The sequence below is a fragment of the Oncorhynchus mykiss genome, chromosome 30, assembly GCF_057628025.1.
Source record: "Oncorhynchus mykiss isolate SJ-2025 chromosome 30, ASM5762802v1, whole genome shotgun sequence".
Classification (NCBI taxonomy): domain Eukaryota; kingdom Metazoa; phylum Chordata; class Actinopteri; order Salmoniformes; family Salmonidae; genus Oncorhynchus; species Oncorhynchus mykiss.
Genome location: NC_143051.1, coordinates 32,226,944 through 32,243,833, shown reverse-complemented (window position 1 = coordinate 32,243,833; position 16,890 = coordinate 32,226,944). Strand labels below are relative to the sequence as shown.

The 16,890-nt window shown below is 43.1% G+C and overlaps 3 protein-coding genes across 3 annotated transcripts; all 3 read right to left on the bottom strand.

Moving 5' to 3' along the window:
* Nucleotides 1–1,297: 1,297 nt before the first annotated feature.
* On the bottom strand, nucleotides 1,298–2,146 carry LOC118946466 (uncharacterized). Its single transcript, XM_090228348.1, has 4 exons — nucleotides 1,943–2,146; nucleotides 1,761–1,810; nucleotides 1,571–1,640; nucleotides 1,298–1,471 (listed from the first exon to the last, which is right to left on the bottom strand). The coding sequence occupies exons 1-4, from the start codon at nucleotides 2,054–2,056 to the stop codon at nucleotides 1,298–1,300; spliced, it is 408 nt and encodes a 135-aa protein (XP_090084474.1). The 5' UTR covers nucleotides 2,057–2,146.
* A 4,591-nt stretch (nucleotides 2,147–6,737) lies between these two features.
* On the bottom strand, nucleotides 6,738–7,586 carry LOC110488310 (uncharacterized). Its single transcript, XM_090228347.1, has 4 exons — nucleotides 7,383–7,586; nucleotides 7,201–7,250; nucleotides 7,011–7,080; nucleotides 6,738–6,911 (listed from the first exon to the last, which is right to left on the bottom strand). Exons 1-4 carry the CDS (start codon nucleotides 7,494–7,496, stop codon nucleotides 6,738–6,740), a joined length of 408 nt encoding a protein of 135 aa, XP_090084473.1. The 5' UTR covers nucleotides 7,497–7,586.
* A 3,942-nt stretch (nucleotides 7,587–11,528) lies between these two features.
* Nucleotides 11,529–14,517, bottom strand: LOC118946529 (uncharacterized). Its single transcript, XM_090228426.1, has 13 exons — nucleotides 14,211–14,517; nucleotides 13,901–13,989; nucleotides 13,719–13,787; nucleotides 13,529–13,612; nucleotides 13,265–13,411; nucleotides 13,098–13,178; nucleotides 12,823–12,972; nucleotides 12,641–12,690; nucleotides 12,451–12,520; nucleotides 12,265–12,351; nucleotides 12,076–12,174; nucleotides 11,871–11,951; nucleotides 11,529–11,788 (listed from the first exon to the last, which is right to left on the bottom strand). Exons 1-13 carry the CDS (start codon nucleotides 14,368–14,370, stop codon nucleotides 11,651–11,653), a joined length of 1,305 nt encoding a protein of 434 aa, XP_090084552.1. The 5' UTR covers nucleotides 14,371–14,517; the 3' UTR covers nucleotides 11,529–11,650.
* Between the last annotated feature and the right edge of the window lie 2,373 nt (nucleotides 14,518–16,890).

Below are 16,890 nucleotides of genomic sequence, written 5' to 3'. Positions count from 1 at the left end.
GGTGTTCTTAATGTTTTGTAAACTCCGTGTATGTAGGCCTACATATTTTTAAATAGTACAGAATCACACATCACAATTCAAAGCCATAAAGTGTGGGCCTGTAGTACCTGTAAATCACCTATACTTTGTTTTTCATCTCCATATGAAAAGAATAATGCATAATTGTTCATGTAATAGTGTAATATTAGCCTCATAACTCCAGGAATAGGAAATAGTGATGAAATAATCAAGTAAATGAAAAGACAGAGACAAATGCTTTTGAACTACTAGTTATTTTATTTAGAAATGTAAAATTCAGTGCAAAGTAATATAGTGCATTTGTGTCTAGACCCCTGTGTGGTGGCAAAGTGTCGCAAGAATCCTGTGGGGAGAGAAAACAAGAGAATACATTAATTCAATGGGTGTTAACTAATCAGGCTTCAGCGAAGCACTTCAAGTCCTCAATTCCTGAGAGAAAGAGAGAGAGAGAGAAATGTGGCCTTTCAGATCTCTGCAGTAGGACTACATGCTGGCCATGAGGTTCTCCAGGTGGTACTCCAGGAGGCTGGAGAGCTCAGTGACCAGAAACACTGGGTTAAAGTACCAGGCCAGCTGCTGCCCAAACATGTCATCTAGCAGAGCCATCAGCCCGCCCTGAAGAGAACACCACACAACACATAGATAATGGCTCTAAGTTACTAGCTTATCAAGAGCAGAGAGACAATGAGAGTTACTCCTCGTAAAATGGCATTGAAACCCTGTTATTCATGACAAAGTAAAGAGGAAGTAAACTAGGAATAGGGAAGTAAACTCTTGAATCTTACATTGAGCAGCAGCAGGTATCTCTCGGCCTTTGGCTCAATGCTGGCAGCTACGGGCAGGAAGGAGTACAGGAGAGCGTACAGACGCTCCATGAACCCACCAGGGTGCTAATGGAAACAGAGGAGAGAAGTTTAAGTGAAATTACAAATAGAGAGACATCGAAACATGTACCAGTGAGATGCTACTTACCACCATCAGGGACTTCTGAGCTGTCATCATCCCAAATAGCACCAGTTCAAAGAGGACATCTATCAGGTTAACATGATGGATCTAGGACAAGAAAACACGTTTGGAGAAAATAGGAATGATTTCAAATAGATCAGCTACTGTGATGTATAAAAGACATGCATGTGGAAGAACTCAAAGTGAGACTTGAAAGAGTTAATGAACTCACCTTTGCCTCAGCCAGCTCCCTCTCAATGTCAATCTGCTTGGAGGGGTCACTCAGGTAGTCCACAAAGTCGTTATAGGCACGGATGAATTCGGCCTCGTCCTATCACAAAGCAAAGAACATTGACGTTAGTGAACAGAACACATTTCCCATCGAGGACGCTCTCTTTCCCTTGAATGAATAAGGAGTTACCATGTGGTGGGCCTGAACCAGTGCGCCCATTAGGACCTTTCCTGCCACAAACAGATGGTTCCTGCTCAGGGTGGAACCAAGCAGGGTCTAGAGAAGAGGCAAGAATTAGTGAGACACCCATCTTCCTCTTGGAGACAGACAGAACAAGAAGACACAGAGAGAAAAGGAAAAAGGAAGTCCACTCACAGTGAAGGCCTGGCGCAGGGAGACGAGCCTCAGGGCGATGTCCTCCACTCTCTTGGTGGTAAGGTAGAGGCTGTGGGAGGGAGGGAATGGAGCATGTCAACCATTAGGGTCAATGGGGATAACAGCATGGTGACCACTATCCTTCAGCATCTGGCAAGCCCAGACTACACAGACATTTAGAGGAACTCACTTTAGCAGAGGAACCTCCCTCTCCTCAGGCAGCAGGTCCTCCTCCCAGCCCTACAACAACAGAACAAACATTCAAGATCAGTGACCAATGCAATGACATGACAAACAATGGGTCAATGGAAGGATCTTAATGCTACTAGTCAATAGTATGTGTACTGTAGGTGTGTGTGTGTAACATCTGACCTCATAGCAGTTGTGGCCCTCAGGCTCTGGCTCCGTGAACTGCTGATTGGTGGGCGTAGACACGGAGGCAGCCTCCGACCACGCCGAGGAGGAGAGCAGCCCATCCGGCCCCATGTGCAGAGTGGCATACACCACCGAGACATCAGTCTGCTGCTCCAAAAACACATACAACACACCTGTTTACCACACACACGCATTATTAGAAAACAGAGCATATCTAAAGGAAAAACACCCAATAATTTCTGTTCAATATACATAAGAAAATGTATATTTACCTGGTAGCAGCCAAGGGTCATGTCCACAGACGTCTCATGGCGGAGGTGAGAAGCATACTGGGTCACCCTGCCAGCCACATACTGACAGAGAGAGACGATATGTTAAGGCCAAATGGAATAAGTGAAGAAAGCCTAATCTTGTACTATTTCGGTAGTATTTACATCTTACCAGGATCCAAGTGACGGACTGAACCTTGGTGGCACAGTAGGGGATGCCCTCTGAACTAAGTCTGGCTGTCTCCCTGGAGATGGCCCACACCAGTTGAGTCTCCAGGCCTCGAACCCTACTCACATGGTGCCTCCTCACCACCACCTGCTGTGGAGAGAAACAACATCAACAAAACAACATCAGCCATCGCTGTAACATATTTCCATCAAGATCACATGACTCTGGCAATGTAGATTAGGACTCGGTAGTAACAAAGACACATACCTGGGATCCCCCACGTATATAGGTGATAATGGGGCTGATGAACTGGAAAGTTCTCCAAGCTTTAGCCACTGGACCGGCATGGTTCTGCACAGGATATGGGTGACATTACAATACATTCAGGTTAGAAACAGCTAATTACAGGAATTGTAACAGTGATGTGTGTGGGGGGGGGGGTCTCTTACTCTGATCACAACAGGCCCACAGTACAGGGGGCTGAACCTAATCGGTATCAACTGCCAATTACCAGTGGCCTCCTAAAGCACACAACAAAGATTTTTAGAATTAATATCTGGGATACTTTTCAAACATAATACCAAAAACGTTCTGAAAATTGTACCTCAAGGATAGTCGGTACATCTGGCACATCCTCAAGGATGATAGCAGCATCCTGGACATCAAGGATGACTGGCAGCAGTGGCACATCCAACTGGACCTCATCCAGTACATTTGATTCTAAAATTAGTAGCAGGAATACAAACAAACAATTGTCAGGAAGTAAAACATATCAAGCTAGCTAGTAACGTCACTACTAGTAAAAGTCCAACAGTGCTTCGCTTAGCAACAATTATTAAAGTTAGCGTTAGCTTGCAAGTCTGTATTACAGAAATACACATTTCACAAATTACATTTTCAATGCTGAATGTGGTAAAATAAGAAGTTAGAACTCCGCGTACCCTCTTCGAAGTCGCTGTCCACCTCCCGACGATCGCGAACCCTGCAAAACGGAAAAAGACAACAAAAACAACCCATTAATGAATTTACACAACCTGTCGACGCAGAAGGCTGCCCACGTCCTCGCACTCTCTCCATCAATCTTGAAAAACACCCAGGCATTTTCCAGTCGATTTTTCAATCTCAGGTCTCAAAAATCAGTCAAGTTTGTTGTTGTTAAACAGCAAATTGAAGTTGTTCTTGTTTTCGAACAGAAAACGTTCAATAGAACGCTGAGATGTTCTATTGGTTAGATGTCTCTTGGCAACACATATTTTATAAAACTGCTGATTTAAAAATGGACAGCTGTGTTGCCATAGAAATTAGTTTGGAACTCTATGGTTATCATTAGAATCCTATAAAATTCCTGGTCATCATTGTAATTATATTCTATGTTGTTGGAATAATCTAAAACAAAAATACCAAATGTTTTTTTAAAGTCACTAGCTAGGTCAATGGCCCATTGAAATGTTTTAGCTTGTTTCATGGAAGTTGTTGTTGAACTTCTGAAAGTCTAGGCTTTGGCTCAGTGGGCTATAAAGACTTGTGGAGCACAGACAACCAGGGTTAAAACATATGACCACATTCAGACAAGGGGGGCGAAGCCAAAGTCCACTGAGGTTGGAGAGCACTGTAGGATCTGCATAATAATCATACCTATTTTATAAACAGGATATTATTATCATTGATTATGTCAAAGTGTATGTATGAATAAATCTGATTGAACTTACTCATGGCAGGTTCACCTTTTGAAGCCGGGTGAGGTTCCCAAAGCGTGCTGCGCTCCCACCAAGCTCAGTCCCATCTCTAGACTCTTCTACAACGACAACGTGATCCTAAAGAAGCATGAAGACATGGTGGTCAAGACCTGTGTATGCATGTGACACCTGTGGCAACCCATCTATTCTACACCATTTTAATAAACTTTACTACCTTTGTTCCAAAAGATATACCTTTGCAACCAGCAGTTGAAAGCAATAATCTGCCAATATGCAGATAAATAGTAGGTATCTACACTGTACAAAAAAAATGAACGCAACATCCAACAATTTCAACGATATTACTGAGTTAAAGTTCATATAAGGCAATCAGTCAATTCAAATACATTCTTTAGACCCTAATCTATGGATTTCACATGACTGTGAATACAGATGTGCCTCTGTTGGTCCCAGATACCTTTTTAAATGAAGACAGGGGCGTGGATTTGGGGCGGCAGGTAGCCTAGTGGTTAGTGTTGAGCCAGTAACCGAAAGATGCTGGATCCAATCCCCGAGCTGACAAGGTAAAAATCTGTCATTCTGCCCCTGAACGTGACAGTTAACCCACTGTTTCCCGGGAAGGCCGTCATTGTAAGTAAGGATTTGTTCTTAACTGACTTGCCTAGTTAGAAAAAGGATAACAAGCCTTCTACTGTGATGGAGAATGCCTATATCCTCTGGGTTCCTGCATGAACACCACTAACCACGCTATGATCCAACTAGTGGTCAGTATGCACTACTACACCCACTCACATGAACGCTAACATTGTTTTCAGTTGGAAAGATGCTAAATGGCTCCGACATTAATGGGAAATATGGCAAATTGAAACAAAAACACCCAAGATACCTGAGTCTACAATGGCAGACTCTTAATGTAGAGTACCGATAGTGAGAAGTTACATTCAAGACTGAAGCAATTGTGCCCTCTAGTGGTCGACTTTATACTATACCTGCTCTTTCCATGACAGACTGACCAGGTAAATCCAGGTGAAAGCTATGATCCCGTACTGATGTCACTTGTTCAATCCACTTCAATCAGTGTAGATGAAGGGAAGGAGACAGGTTAAAGAAAGATTTTTAAGCATTGACACAATTGAGACGTGGATTGTGTATGTGTGCCATTCAGAGGGTAAATGGGCAAGACAAAATATTTAAGTGCCTTTGAACGGTGTAAGGTAGTAGGTGTAAAAAGAATGGTCCACCACTGTGGGAATCATTGGAGTGAACATGGGCCAGCATCCCTGTGGACACCTTGTAGAGTTCATGTCCCGGCAAATTGAGTCTGTTCTGAGCAACAGGGGGAGCAACTCAATGTTAGGAAGGTGTTCTTAATGTTTTGTAAACTCCGTGTATGTAGGCCTACATATTTTTAAATAGTACAGAATCACACATCACAATTCAAAGCCATAAAGTGTGGGCCTGTAGTACCTGTAAATCACCTATACTTTGTTTTTCATCTCCATATGAAAAGAATAATGCATAATTGTTCATGTAATAGTGTAATATTAGCCTCATAACTCCAGGAATAGGAAATAGTGATGAAATAATCAAGTAAATGAAAAGACAGAGACAAATGCTTTTGAACTACTAGTTATTTTATTTAGAAATGTAAAATTCAGTGCAAAGTAATATAGTGCATTTGTGTCTAGACCCCTGTGTGGTGGCAAAGTGTCGCAAGAATCCTGTGGGGAGAGAAAACAAGAGAATACATTAATTCAATGGGTGTTAACTAATCAGGCTTCAGCGAAGCACTTCAAGTCCTCAATTCCTGAGAGAAAGAGAGAGAGAGAGAAATGTGGCCTTTCAGATCTCTGCAGTAGGACTACATGCTGGCCATGAGGTTCTCCAGGTGGTACTCCAGGAGGCTGGAGAGCTCAGTGACCAGAAACACTGGGTTAAAGTACCAGGCCAGCTGCTGCCCAAACATGTCATCTAGCAGAGCCATCAGCCCGCCCTGAAGAGAACACCACACAACACATAGATAATGGCTCTAAGTTACTAGCTTATCAAGAGCAGAGAGACAATGAGAGTTACTCCTCGTAAAATGGCATTGAAACCCTGTTATTCATGACAAAGTAAAGAGGAAGTAAACTAGGAATAGGGAAGTAAACTCTTGAATCTTACATTGAGCAGCAGCAGGTATCTCTCGGCCTTTGGCTCAATGCTGGCAGCTACGGGCAGGAAGGAGTACAGGAGAGCGTACAGACGCTCCATGAACCCACCAGGGTGCTAATGGAAACAGAGGAGAGAAGTTTAAGTGAAATTACAAATAGAGAGACATCGAAACATGTACCAGTGAGATGCTACTTACCACCATCAGGGACTTCTGAGCTGTCATCATCCCAAATAGCACCAGTTCAAAGAGGACATCTATCAGGTTAACATGATGGATCTAGGACAAGAAAACACGTTTGGAGAAAATAGGAATGATTTCAAATAGATCAGCTACTGTGATGTATAAAAGACATGCATGTGGAAGAACTCAAAGTGAGACTTGAAAGAGTTAATGAACTCACCTTTGCCTCAGCCAGCTCCCTCTCAATGTCAATCTGCTTGGAGGGGTCACTCAGGTAGTCCACAAAGTCGTTATAGGCACGGATGAATTCGGCCTCGTCCTATCACAAAGCAAAGAACATTGACGTTAGTGAACAGAACACATTTCCCATCGAGGACGCTCTCTTTCCCTTGAATGAATAAGGAGTTACCATGTGGTGGGCCTGAACCAGTGCGCCCATTAGGACCTTTCCTGCCACAAACAGATGGTTCCTGCTCAGGGTGGAACCAAGCAGGGTCTAGAGAAGAGGCAAGAATTAGTGAGACACCCATCTTCCTCTTGGAGACAGACAGAACAAGAAGACACAGAGAGAAAAGGAAAAAGGAAGTCCACTCACAGTGAAGGCCTGGCGCAGGGAGACGAGCCTCAGGGCGATGTCCTCCACTCTCTTGGTGGTAAGGTAGAGGCTGTGGGAGGGAGGGAATGGAGCATGTCAACCATTAGGGTCAATGGGGATAACAGCATGGTGACCACTATCCTTCAGCATCTGGCAAGCCCAGACTACACAGACATTTAGAGGAACTCACTTTAGCAGAGGAACCTCCCTCTCCTCAGGCAGCAGGTCCTCCTCCCAGCCCTACAACAACAGAACAAACATTCAAGATCAGTGACCAATGCAATGACATGACAAACAATGGGTCAATGGAAGGATCTTAATGCTACTAGTCAATAGTATGTGTACTGTAGGTGTGTGTGTGTAACATCTGACCTCATAGCAGTTGTGGCCCTCAGGCTCTGGCTCCGTGAACTGCTGATTGGTGGGCGTAGACACGGAGGCAGCCTCCGACCACGCCGAGGAGGAGAGCAGCCCATCCGGCCCCATGTGCAGAGTGGCATACACCACCGAGACATCAGTCTGCTGCTCCAAAAACACATACAACACACCTGTTTACCACACACACGCATTATTAGAAAACAGAGCATATCTAAAGGAAAAACACCCAATAATTTCTGTTCAATATACATAAGAAAATGTATATTTACCTGGTAGCAGCCAAGGGTCATGTCCACAGACGTCTCATGGCGGAGGTGAGAAGCATACTGGGTCACCCTGCCAGCCACATACTGACAGAGAGAGACGATATGTTAAGGCCAAATGGAATAAGTGAAGAAAGCCTAATCTTGTACTATTTCGGTAGTATTTACATCTTACCAGGATCCAAGTGACGGACTGAACCTTGGTGGCACAGTAGGGGATGCCCTCTGAACTAAGTCTGGCTGTCTCCCTGGAGATGGCCCACACCAGTTGAGTCTCCAGGCCTCGAACCCTACTCACATGGTGCCTCCTCACCACCACCTGCTGTGGAGAGAAACAACATCAACAAAACAACATCAGCCATCGCTGTAACATATTTCCATCAAGATCACATGACTCTGGCAATGTAGATTAGGACTCGGTAGTAACAAAGACACATACCTGGGATCCCCCACGTATATAGGTGATAATGGGGCTGATGAACTGGAAAGTTCTCCAAGCTTTAGCCACTGGACCGGCATGGTTCTGCACAGGATATGGGTGACATTACAATACATTCAGGTTAGAAACAGCTAATTACAGGAATTGTAACAGTGATGTGTGTGGGGGGGGGGGTCTCTTACTCTGATCACAACAGGCCCACAGTACAGGGGGCTGAACCTAATCGGTATCAACTGCCAATTACCAGTGGCCTCCTAAAGCACACAACAAAGATTTTTAGAATTAATATCTGGGATACTTTTCAAACATAATACCAAAAACGTTCTGAAAATTGTACCTCAAGGATAGTCGGTACATCTGGCACATCCTCAAGGATGATAGCAGCATCCTGGACATCAAGGATGACTGGCAGCAGTGGCACATCCAACTGGACCTCATCCAGTACATTTGATTCTAAAATTAGTAGCAGGAATACAAACAAACAATTGTCAGGAAGTAAAACATATCAAGCTAGCTAGTAACGTCACTACTAGTAAAAGTCCAACAGTGCTTCGCTTAGCAACAATTATTAAAGTTAGCGTTAGCTTGCAAGTCTGTATTACAGAAATACACATTTCACAAATTACATTTTCAATGCTGAATGTGGTAAAATAAGAAGTTAGAACTCCGCGTACCCTCTTCGAAGTCGCTGTCCACCTCCCGACGATCGCGAACCCTGCAAAACGGAAAAAGACAACAAAAACAACCCATTAATGAATTTACACAACCTGTCGACGCAGAAGGCTGCCCACGTCCTCGCACTCTCTCCATCAATCTTGAAAAACACCCAGGCATTTTCCAGTCGATTTTTCAATCTCAGGTCTCAAAAATCAGTCAAGTTTGTTGTTGTTAAACAGCAAATTGAAGTTGTTCTTGTTTTCGAACAGAAAACGTTCAATAGAACGCTGAGATGTTCTATTGGTTAGATGTCTCTTGGCAACACATATTTTATAAAACTGCTGATTTAAAAATGGACAGCTGTGTTGCCATAGAAATTAGTTTGGAACTCTATGGTTATCATTAGAATCCTATAAAATTCCTGGTCATCATTGTAATTATATTCTATGTTGTTGGAATAATCTAAAACAAAAATACCAAATGTTTTTTTAAAGTCACTAGCTAGGTCAATGGCCCATTGAAATGTTTTAGCTTGTTTCATGGAAGTTGTTGTTGAACTTCTGAAAGTCTAGGCTTTGGCTCAGTGGGCTATAAAGACTTGTGGAGCACAGACAACCAGGGTTAAAACATATGACCACATTCAGACAAGGGGGGCGAAGCCAAAGTCCACTGAGGTTGGAGAGCACTGTAGGATCTGCATAATAATCATACCTATTTTATAAACAGGATATTATTATCATTGATTATGTCAAAGTGTATGTATGAATAAATCTGATTGAACTTACTCATGGCAGGTTCACCTTTTGAAGCCGGGTGAGGTTCCCAAAGCGTGCTGCGCTCCCACCAAGCTCAGTCCCATCTCTAGACTCTTCTACAACGACAACGTGATCCTAAAGAAGCATGAAGACATGGTGGTCAAGACCTGTGTATGCATGTGACACCTGTGGCAACCCATCTATTCTACACCATTTTAATAAACTTTACTACCTTTGTTCCAAAAGATATACCTTTGCAACCAGCAGTTGAAAGCAATAATCTGCCAATATGCAGATAAATAGTAGGTATCTACACTGTACAAAAAAAATGAACGCAACATCCAACAATTTCAACGATATTACTGAGTTAAAGTTCATATAAGGCAATCAGTCAATTCAAATACATTCTTTAGACCCTAATCTATGGATTTCACATGACTGTGAATACAGATGTGCCTCTGTTGGTCCCAGATACCTTTTTAAATGAAGACAGGGGCGTGGATTTGGGGCGGCAGGTAGCCTAGTGGTTAGTGTTGAGCCAGTAACCGAAAGATGCTGGATCCAATCCCCGAGCTGACAAGGTAAAAATCTGTCATTCTGCCCCTGAACGTGACAGTTAACCCACTGTTTCCCGGGAAGGCCGTCATTGTAAGTAAGGATTTGTTCTTAACTGACTTGCCTAGTTAGAAAAAGGATAACAAGCCTTCTACTGTGATGGAGAATGCCTATATCCTCTGGGTTCCTGCATGAACACCACTAACCACGCTATGATCCAACTAGTGGTCAGTATGCACTACTACACCCACTCACATGAACGCTAACATTGTTTTCAGTTGGAAAGATGCTAAATGGCTCCGACATTAATGGGAAATATGGCAAATTGAAACAAAAACACCCAAGATACCTGAGTCTACAATGGCAGACTCTTAATGTAGAGTACCGATAGTGAGAAGTTACATTCAAGACTGAAGCAATTGTGCCCTCTAGTGGTCGACTTTATACTATACCTGCTCTTTCCATGACAGACTGACCAGGTAAATCCAGGTGAAAGCTATGATCCCGTACTGATGTCACTTGTTCAATCCACTTCAATCAGTGTAGATGAAGGGAAGGAGACAGGTTAAAGAAAGATTTTTAAGCATTGACACAATTGAGACGTGGATTGTGTATGTGTGCCATTCAGAGGGTAAATGGGCAAGACAAAATATTTAAGTGCCTTTGAACGGTGTAAGGTAGTAGGTGTAAAAAGAATGGTCCACCACTGTGGGAATCATTGGAGTGAACATGGGCCAGCATCCCTGTGGACACCTTGTAGAGTTCATGTCCCGGCAAATTGAGTCTGTTCTGAGCAACAGGGGGAGCAACTCAATGTTAGGAAGGTGTTCTTAATGTTTTGTAAACTCCGTGTATGTAGGCCTACATATTTTTAAATAGTACAGAATCACACATCACAATTCAAAGCCATAAAGTGTGGGCCTGTAGTACCTGTAAATCACCTATACTTTGTTTTTCATCTCCATATGAAAAGAATAATGCATAATTGTTCATGTAATAGTGTAATATTAGCCTCATAACTCCAGGAATAGGAAATAGTGATGAAATAATCAAGTAAATGAAAAGACAGAGACAAATGCTTTTGAACTACTAGTTATTTTATTTAGAAATGTAAAATTCAGTGCAAAGTAATATAGTGCATTTGTGTCTAGACCCCTGTGTGGTGGCAAAGTGTCGCAAGAATCCTGTGGGGAGAGAAAACAAGAGAATACATTAATTCAATGGGTGTTAACTAATCAGGCTTCAGCGAAGCACTTCAAGTCCTCAATTCCTGAGAGAAAGAGAGAGAGAGAGAAATGTGGCCTTTCAGATCTCTGCAGTAGGACTACATGCTGGCCATGAGGTTCTCCAGGTGGTACTCCAGGAGGCTGGAGAGCTCAGTGACCAGAAACACTGGGTTAAAGTACCAGGCCAGCTGCTGCCCAAACATGTCATCTAGCAGAGCCATCAGCCCGCCCTGAAGAGAACACCACACAACACATAGATAATGGCTCTAAGTTACTAGCTTATCAAGAGCAGAGAGACAATGAGAGTTACTCCTCGTAAAATGGCATTGAAACCCTGTTATTCATGACAAAGTAAAGAGGAAGTAAACTAGGAATAGGGAAGTAAACTCTTGAATCTTACATTGAGCAGCAGCAGGTATCTCTCGGCCTTTGGCTCAATGCTGGCAGCTACGGGCAGGAAGGAGTACAGGAGAGCGTACAGACGCTCCATGAACCCACCAGGGTGCTAATGGAAACAGAGGAGAGAAGTTTAAGTGAAATTACAAATAGAGAGACATCGAAACATGTACCAGTGAGATGCTACTTACCACCATCAGGGACTTCTGAGCTGTCATCATCCCAAATAGCACCAGTTCAAAGAGGACATCTATCAGGTTAACATGATGGATCTAGGACAAGAAAACACGTTTGGAGAAAATAGGAATGATTTCAAATAGATCAGCTACTGTGATGTATAAAAGACATGCATGTGGAAGAACTCAAAGTGAGACTTGAAAGAGTTAATGAACTCACCTTTGCCTCAGCCAGCTCCCTCTCAATGTCAATCTGCTTGGACGGGTCACTCAGGTAGTCCACAAAGTCGTTATAGGCACGGATGAATTCGGCCTCGTCCTATCACAAAGCAAAGAACATTGACGTTAGTGAACAGAACACATTTCCCATCGAGGACGCTCTCTTTCCCTTGAATGAATAAGGAGTTACCATGTGGTGGGCCTGAACCAGTGCGCCCATTAGGACCTTTCCTGCCACAAACAGATGGTTCCTGCTCAGGGTGGAACCAAGCAGGGTCTAGAGAAGAGGCAAGAATTAGTGAGACACCCATCTTCCTCTTGGAGACAGACAGAACAAGAAGACACAGAGAGAAAAGGAAAAAGGAAGTCCACTCACAGTGAAGGCCTGGCGCAGGGAGACGAGCCTCAGGGCGATGTCCTCCACTCTCTTGGTGGTAAGGTAGAGGCTGTGGGAGGGAGGGAATGGAGCATGTCAACCATTAGGGTCAATGGGGATAACAGCATGGTGACCACTATCCTTCAGCATCTGGCAAGCCCAGACTACACAGACATTTAGAGGAACTCACTTTAGCAGAGGAACCTCCCTCTCCTCAGGCAGCAGGTCCTCCTCCCAGCCCTACAACAACAGAACAAACATTCAAGATCAGTGACCAATGCAATGACATGACAAACAATGGGTCAATGGAAGGATCTTAATGCTACTAGTCAATAGTATGTGTACTGTAGGTGTGTGTGTGTAACATCTGACCTCATAGCAGTTGTGGCCCTCAGGCTCTGGCTCCGTGAACTGCTGATTGGTGGGCGTAGACACGGAGGCAGCCTCCGACCACGCCGAGGAGGAGAGCAGCCCATCCGGCCCCATGTGCAGAGTGGCATACACCACCGAGACATCAGTCTGCTGCTCCAAAAACACATACAACACACCTGTTTACCACACACACGCATTATTAGAAAACAGAGCATATCTAAAGGAAAAACACCCAATAATTTCTGTTCAATATACATAAGAAAATGTATATTTACCTGGTAGCAGCCAAGGGTCATGTCCACAGACGTCTCATGGCGGAGGTGAGAAGCATACTGGGTCACCCTGCCAGCCACATACTGACAGAGAGACGATATGTTAAGGCCAAATGGAATTAGTGAAGAAAGCCTAATCTTGTACTATTTCGGTAGTATTTACATCTTACCAGGATCCAAGTGACGGACTGAACCTTGGTGGCACAGTAGGGGATGCCCTCTGAACTAAGTCTGGCTGTCTCCCTGGAGATGGCCCACACCAGTTGAGTCTCCAGGCCTCGAACCCTACTCACATGGTGCCTCCTCACCACCACCTGCTGTGGAGAGAAACAACATCAACAAAACAACATCAGCCATCGCTGTAACATATTTCCATCAAGATCACATGACTCTGGCAATGTAGATTAGGACTAGGTAGTAACAAAGACACATACCTGGGATCCCCCACGCATATAGGTGATAATGGGGCTGATGAACTGGAAAGTTCTCCAAGCTTTAGCCACTGGACCGGCATGGTTCTGCACAGGATATGGGTGACATTACAATACATTCAGGTTAGAAACAGCTAATTACAGGAATTGTAACAGTGATGTGTGTGGGGGGGGGGGGGGGGGGGTCTCTTACTCTGATCACAACAGGCCCACAGTACAGGGGGCTGAACCTAATCGGTATCAACTGCCAATTACCAGTGGCCTCCTAAAGCGCACAACAAAGATTTTTAGAATTAATATCTGGGATACTTTTCAAACATAATACCAAAAACGTTCTGAAAATTGTACCTCAAGGATAGTCGGTACATCTGGCACATCCTCAAGGATGATAGCAGCATCCTGGACATCAAGGATGACTGGCAGCAGTGGCACATCCAACTGGACCTCATCCAGTACATTTGATTCTAAAATTAGTAGCAGGAATACAAACAAACAATTGTCAGGAAGTAAAACATATCAAGCTAGCTAGTAACGTCACTACTAGTAAAAGTCCAACAGTGCTTCGCTTAGCAACAATTATTAAAGTTAGCGTTAGCTTGCAAGTCTGTATTACAGAAATACACATTTCACAAATTACATTTTCAATGCTGAATGTGGTAAAATAAGAAGTTAGAACTCCACGTACCCTCTTCGAAGTCGCTGTCCACCTCCCGACGATCGCGAACCCTGCAAAACGGAAAAAGACAACAAAAACAACCCATTAATGAATTTACACAACCTGTCGACGCAGAAGGCTGCCCACGTCCTCGCACTCTCTCCATCAATCTTGAAAAACACCCAGGCATTTTCCAGTCGATTTTTCAATCTCAGGTCTCAAAAATCAGTCAAGTTTGTTGTTGTTAAACAGCAAATTGAAGTTGTTCTTGTTTTCGAACAGAAAACGTTCAATAGAACGCTGAGATGTTCTATTGGTTAGATGTCTCTTGGCAACACATATTTTATAAAACTGCTGATTTAAAAATGGACAGCTGTGTTGCCATAGAAATTAGTTTGGAACTCTATGGTTATCATTAGAATCCTATAAAATTCCTGGTCATCATTGTAATTATATTCTATGTTGTTGGAATAATCTAAAACAAAAATACCAAATGTTTTTTTAAAGTCACTAGCTAGGTCAATGGCCCATTGAAATGTTTTAGCTTGTTTCATGGAAGTTGTTGTTGAACTTCTGAAAGTCTAGGCTTTGGCTCAGTGGGCTATAAAGACTTGTGGAGCACAGACAACCAGGGTTAAAACATATGACCACATTCAGACAAGGGGGGCGAAGCCAAAGTCCACTGAGGTTGGAGAGCACTGTAGGATCTGCATAATAATCATACCTATTTTATAAACAGGATATTATTATCATTGATTATGTCAAAGTGTATGTATGAATAAATCTGATTGAACTTTTTCATGGCAGGTTCACCTTTTGAAGCCGGGTGAGGTTCCCAAAGCGTGCTGCGCTCCCACCAAGCTCAGTCCCATCTCTAGACTCTTCTACAACGACAACGTGATCCTAAAGAAGCATGAAGACATGGTGGTCAAGACCTGTGTATGCAGGTGACACCTGTGGCAACCCATCTATTCTACACCATTTTAATAAACTTTACTACCTTTGTTCCAAAAGATATACCTTTGCAACCAGCAGTTGAAAGCAATAATCTGCCAATATGCAGATAAATAGTAGGTATCTACACTGTACAAAAAAAATGAACGCAACATCCAACAATTTCAACGATATTACTGAGTTAAAGTTCATATAAGGCAATCAGTCAATTCAAATACATTCTTTAGACCCTAATCTATGGATTTCACATGACTGTGAATACAGATGTGCCTCTGTTGGTCCCAGATACCTTTTTAAATGAAGACAGGGGCGTGGATTTGGGGCGGCAGGTAGCCTAGTGGTTAGTGTTGAGCCAGTAACCGAAAGATGCTGGATCCAATCCCCGAGCTGACAAGGTAAAAATCTGTCATTCTGCCCCTGAACGTGACAGTTAACCCACTGTTTCCCGGGAAGGCCGTCATTGTAAGTAAGGATTTGTTCTTAACTGACTTGCCTAGTTAGAAAAAGGATAACAAGCCTTCTACTGTGATGGAGAATGCCTATATCCTCTGGGTTCCTGCATGAACACCACTAACCACGCTATGATCCAACTAGTGGTCAGTATGCACTACTACACCCACTCACATGAACGCTAACATTGTTTTCAGTTGGAAAGATGCTAAATGGCTCCGACATTAATGGGAAATATGGCAAATTGAAACAAAAACACCCAAGATACCTGAGTCTACAATGGCAGACTCTTAATGTAGAGTACCGATAGTGAGAAGTTACATTCAAGACTGAAGCAATTGTGCCCTCTAGTGGTCGACTTTATACTATACCTGCTCTTTCCATGACAGACTGACCAGGTAAATCCAGGTGAAAGCTATGATCCCGTACTGATGTCACTTGTTCAATCCACTTCAATCAGTGTAGATGAAGGGAAGGAGACAGGTTAAAGAAAGATTTTTAAGCATTGACACAATTGAGACGTGGATTGTGTATGTGTGCCATTCAGAGGGTAAATGGGCAAGACAAAATATTTAAGTGCCTTTGAACGGTGTAAGGTAGTAGGTGTAAAAAGAATGGTCCACCACTGTGGGAATCATTGGAGTGAACATGGGCCAGCATCCCTGTGGACACCTTGTAGAGTTCATGTCCCGGCAAATTGAGTCTGTTCTGAGCAACAGGGGGAGCAACTCAATGTTAGGAAGGTGTTCTTAATGTTTTGTAAACTCCGTGTATGTAGGCCTACATATTTTTAAATAGTACAGAATCACACATCACAATTCAAAGCCATAAAGTGTGGGCCTGTAGTACCTGTAAATCACCTATACTTTGTTTTTCATCTCCATATGAAAAGAATAATGCATAATTGTTCATGTAATAGTGTAATATTAGCCTCATAACTCCAGGAATAGGAAATAGTGATGAAATAATCAAGTAAATGAAAAGACAGAGACAAATGCTTTTGAACTACTAGTTATTTTATTTAGAAATGTAAAATTCAGTGCAAAGTAATATAGTGCATTTGTGTCTAGACCCCTGTGTGGTGGCAAAGTGTCGCAAGAATCCTGTGGGGAGAGAAAACAAGAGAATACATTAATTCAATGGGTGTTAACTAATCAGGCTTCAGCGAAGCACTTCAAGTCCTCAATTCCTGAGAGAAAGAGAGAGAGAGAGAAATGTGGCCTTTCAGATCTCTGCAGTAGGACTACATGCTGGCCATGAGGTTCTCCAGGTGGTACTCCAGGAGGCTGGAGAGCTCAGTGACCAG

Excerpts from the sequence above, each read along its gene's own strand:
- LOC118946466 (XM_090228348.1), bottom strand. The coding sequence starts at position 2,056 with ATGGGGCCGGATGGGCTGCTCTCCTCCTCGGCGTGGTCGGAGGCTGCC. Across the intron at positions 1,811-1,942 it reads AGGGCCACAACTGCTATGAG|GGCTGGGAGGAGGACCTGCT; the intron begins GTCAGATGTTAC and ends CTGTTGTTGTAG. Across the intron at positions 1,472-1,570 it reads CCCTGCGCCAGGCCTTCACT|ACCCTGCTTGGTTCCACCCT; the intron begins GTGAGTGGACTT and ends CCTCTTCTCTAG.
- LOC110488310 (XM_090228347.1), bottom strand. The coding sequence starts at position 7,496 with ATGGGGCCGGATGGGCTGCTCTCCTCCTCGGCGTGGTCGGAGGCTGCC. Across the intron at positions 7,081-7,200 it reads AGGGAGGTTCCTCTGCTAAA|CCTCTACCTTACCACCAAGA; the intron begins GTGAGTTCCTCT and ends TCCCTCCCACAG. Across the intron at positions 6,912-7,010 it reads CCCTGCGCCAGGCCTTCACT|ACCCTGCTTGGTTCCACCCT; the intron begins GTGAGTGGACTT and ends CCTCTTCTCTAG.
- LOC118946529 (XM_090228426.1), bottom strand. The coding sequence starts at position 14,370 with ATGCCTGGGTGTTTTTCAAGATTGATGGAGAGAGTGCGAGGACGTGGG. Across the intron at positions 12,973-13,097 it reads TGACCCTTGGCTGCTACCAG|CAGACTGATGTCTCGGTGGT; the intron begins GTAAATATACAT and ends TTTTTGGAGCAG. Across the intron at positions 11,789-11,870 it reads CTCAGAAGTCCCTGATGGTG|CACCCTGGTGGGTTCATGGA; the intron begins GTAAGTAGCATC and ends TGTTTCCATTAG.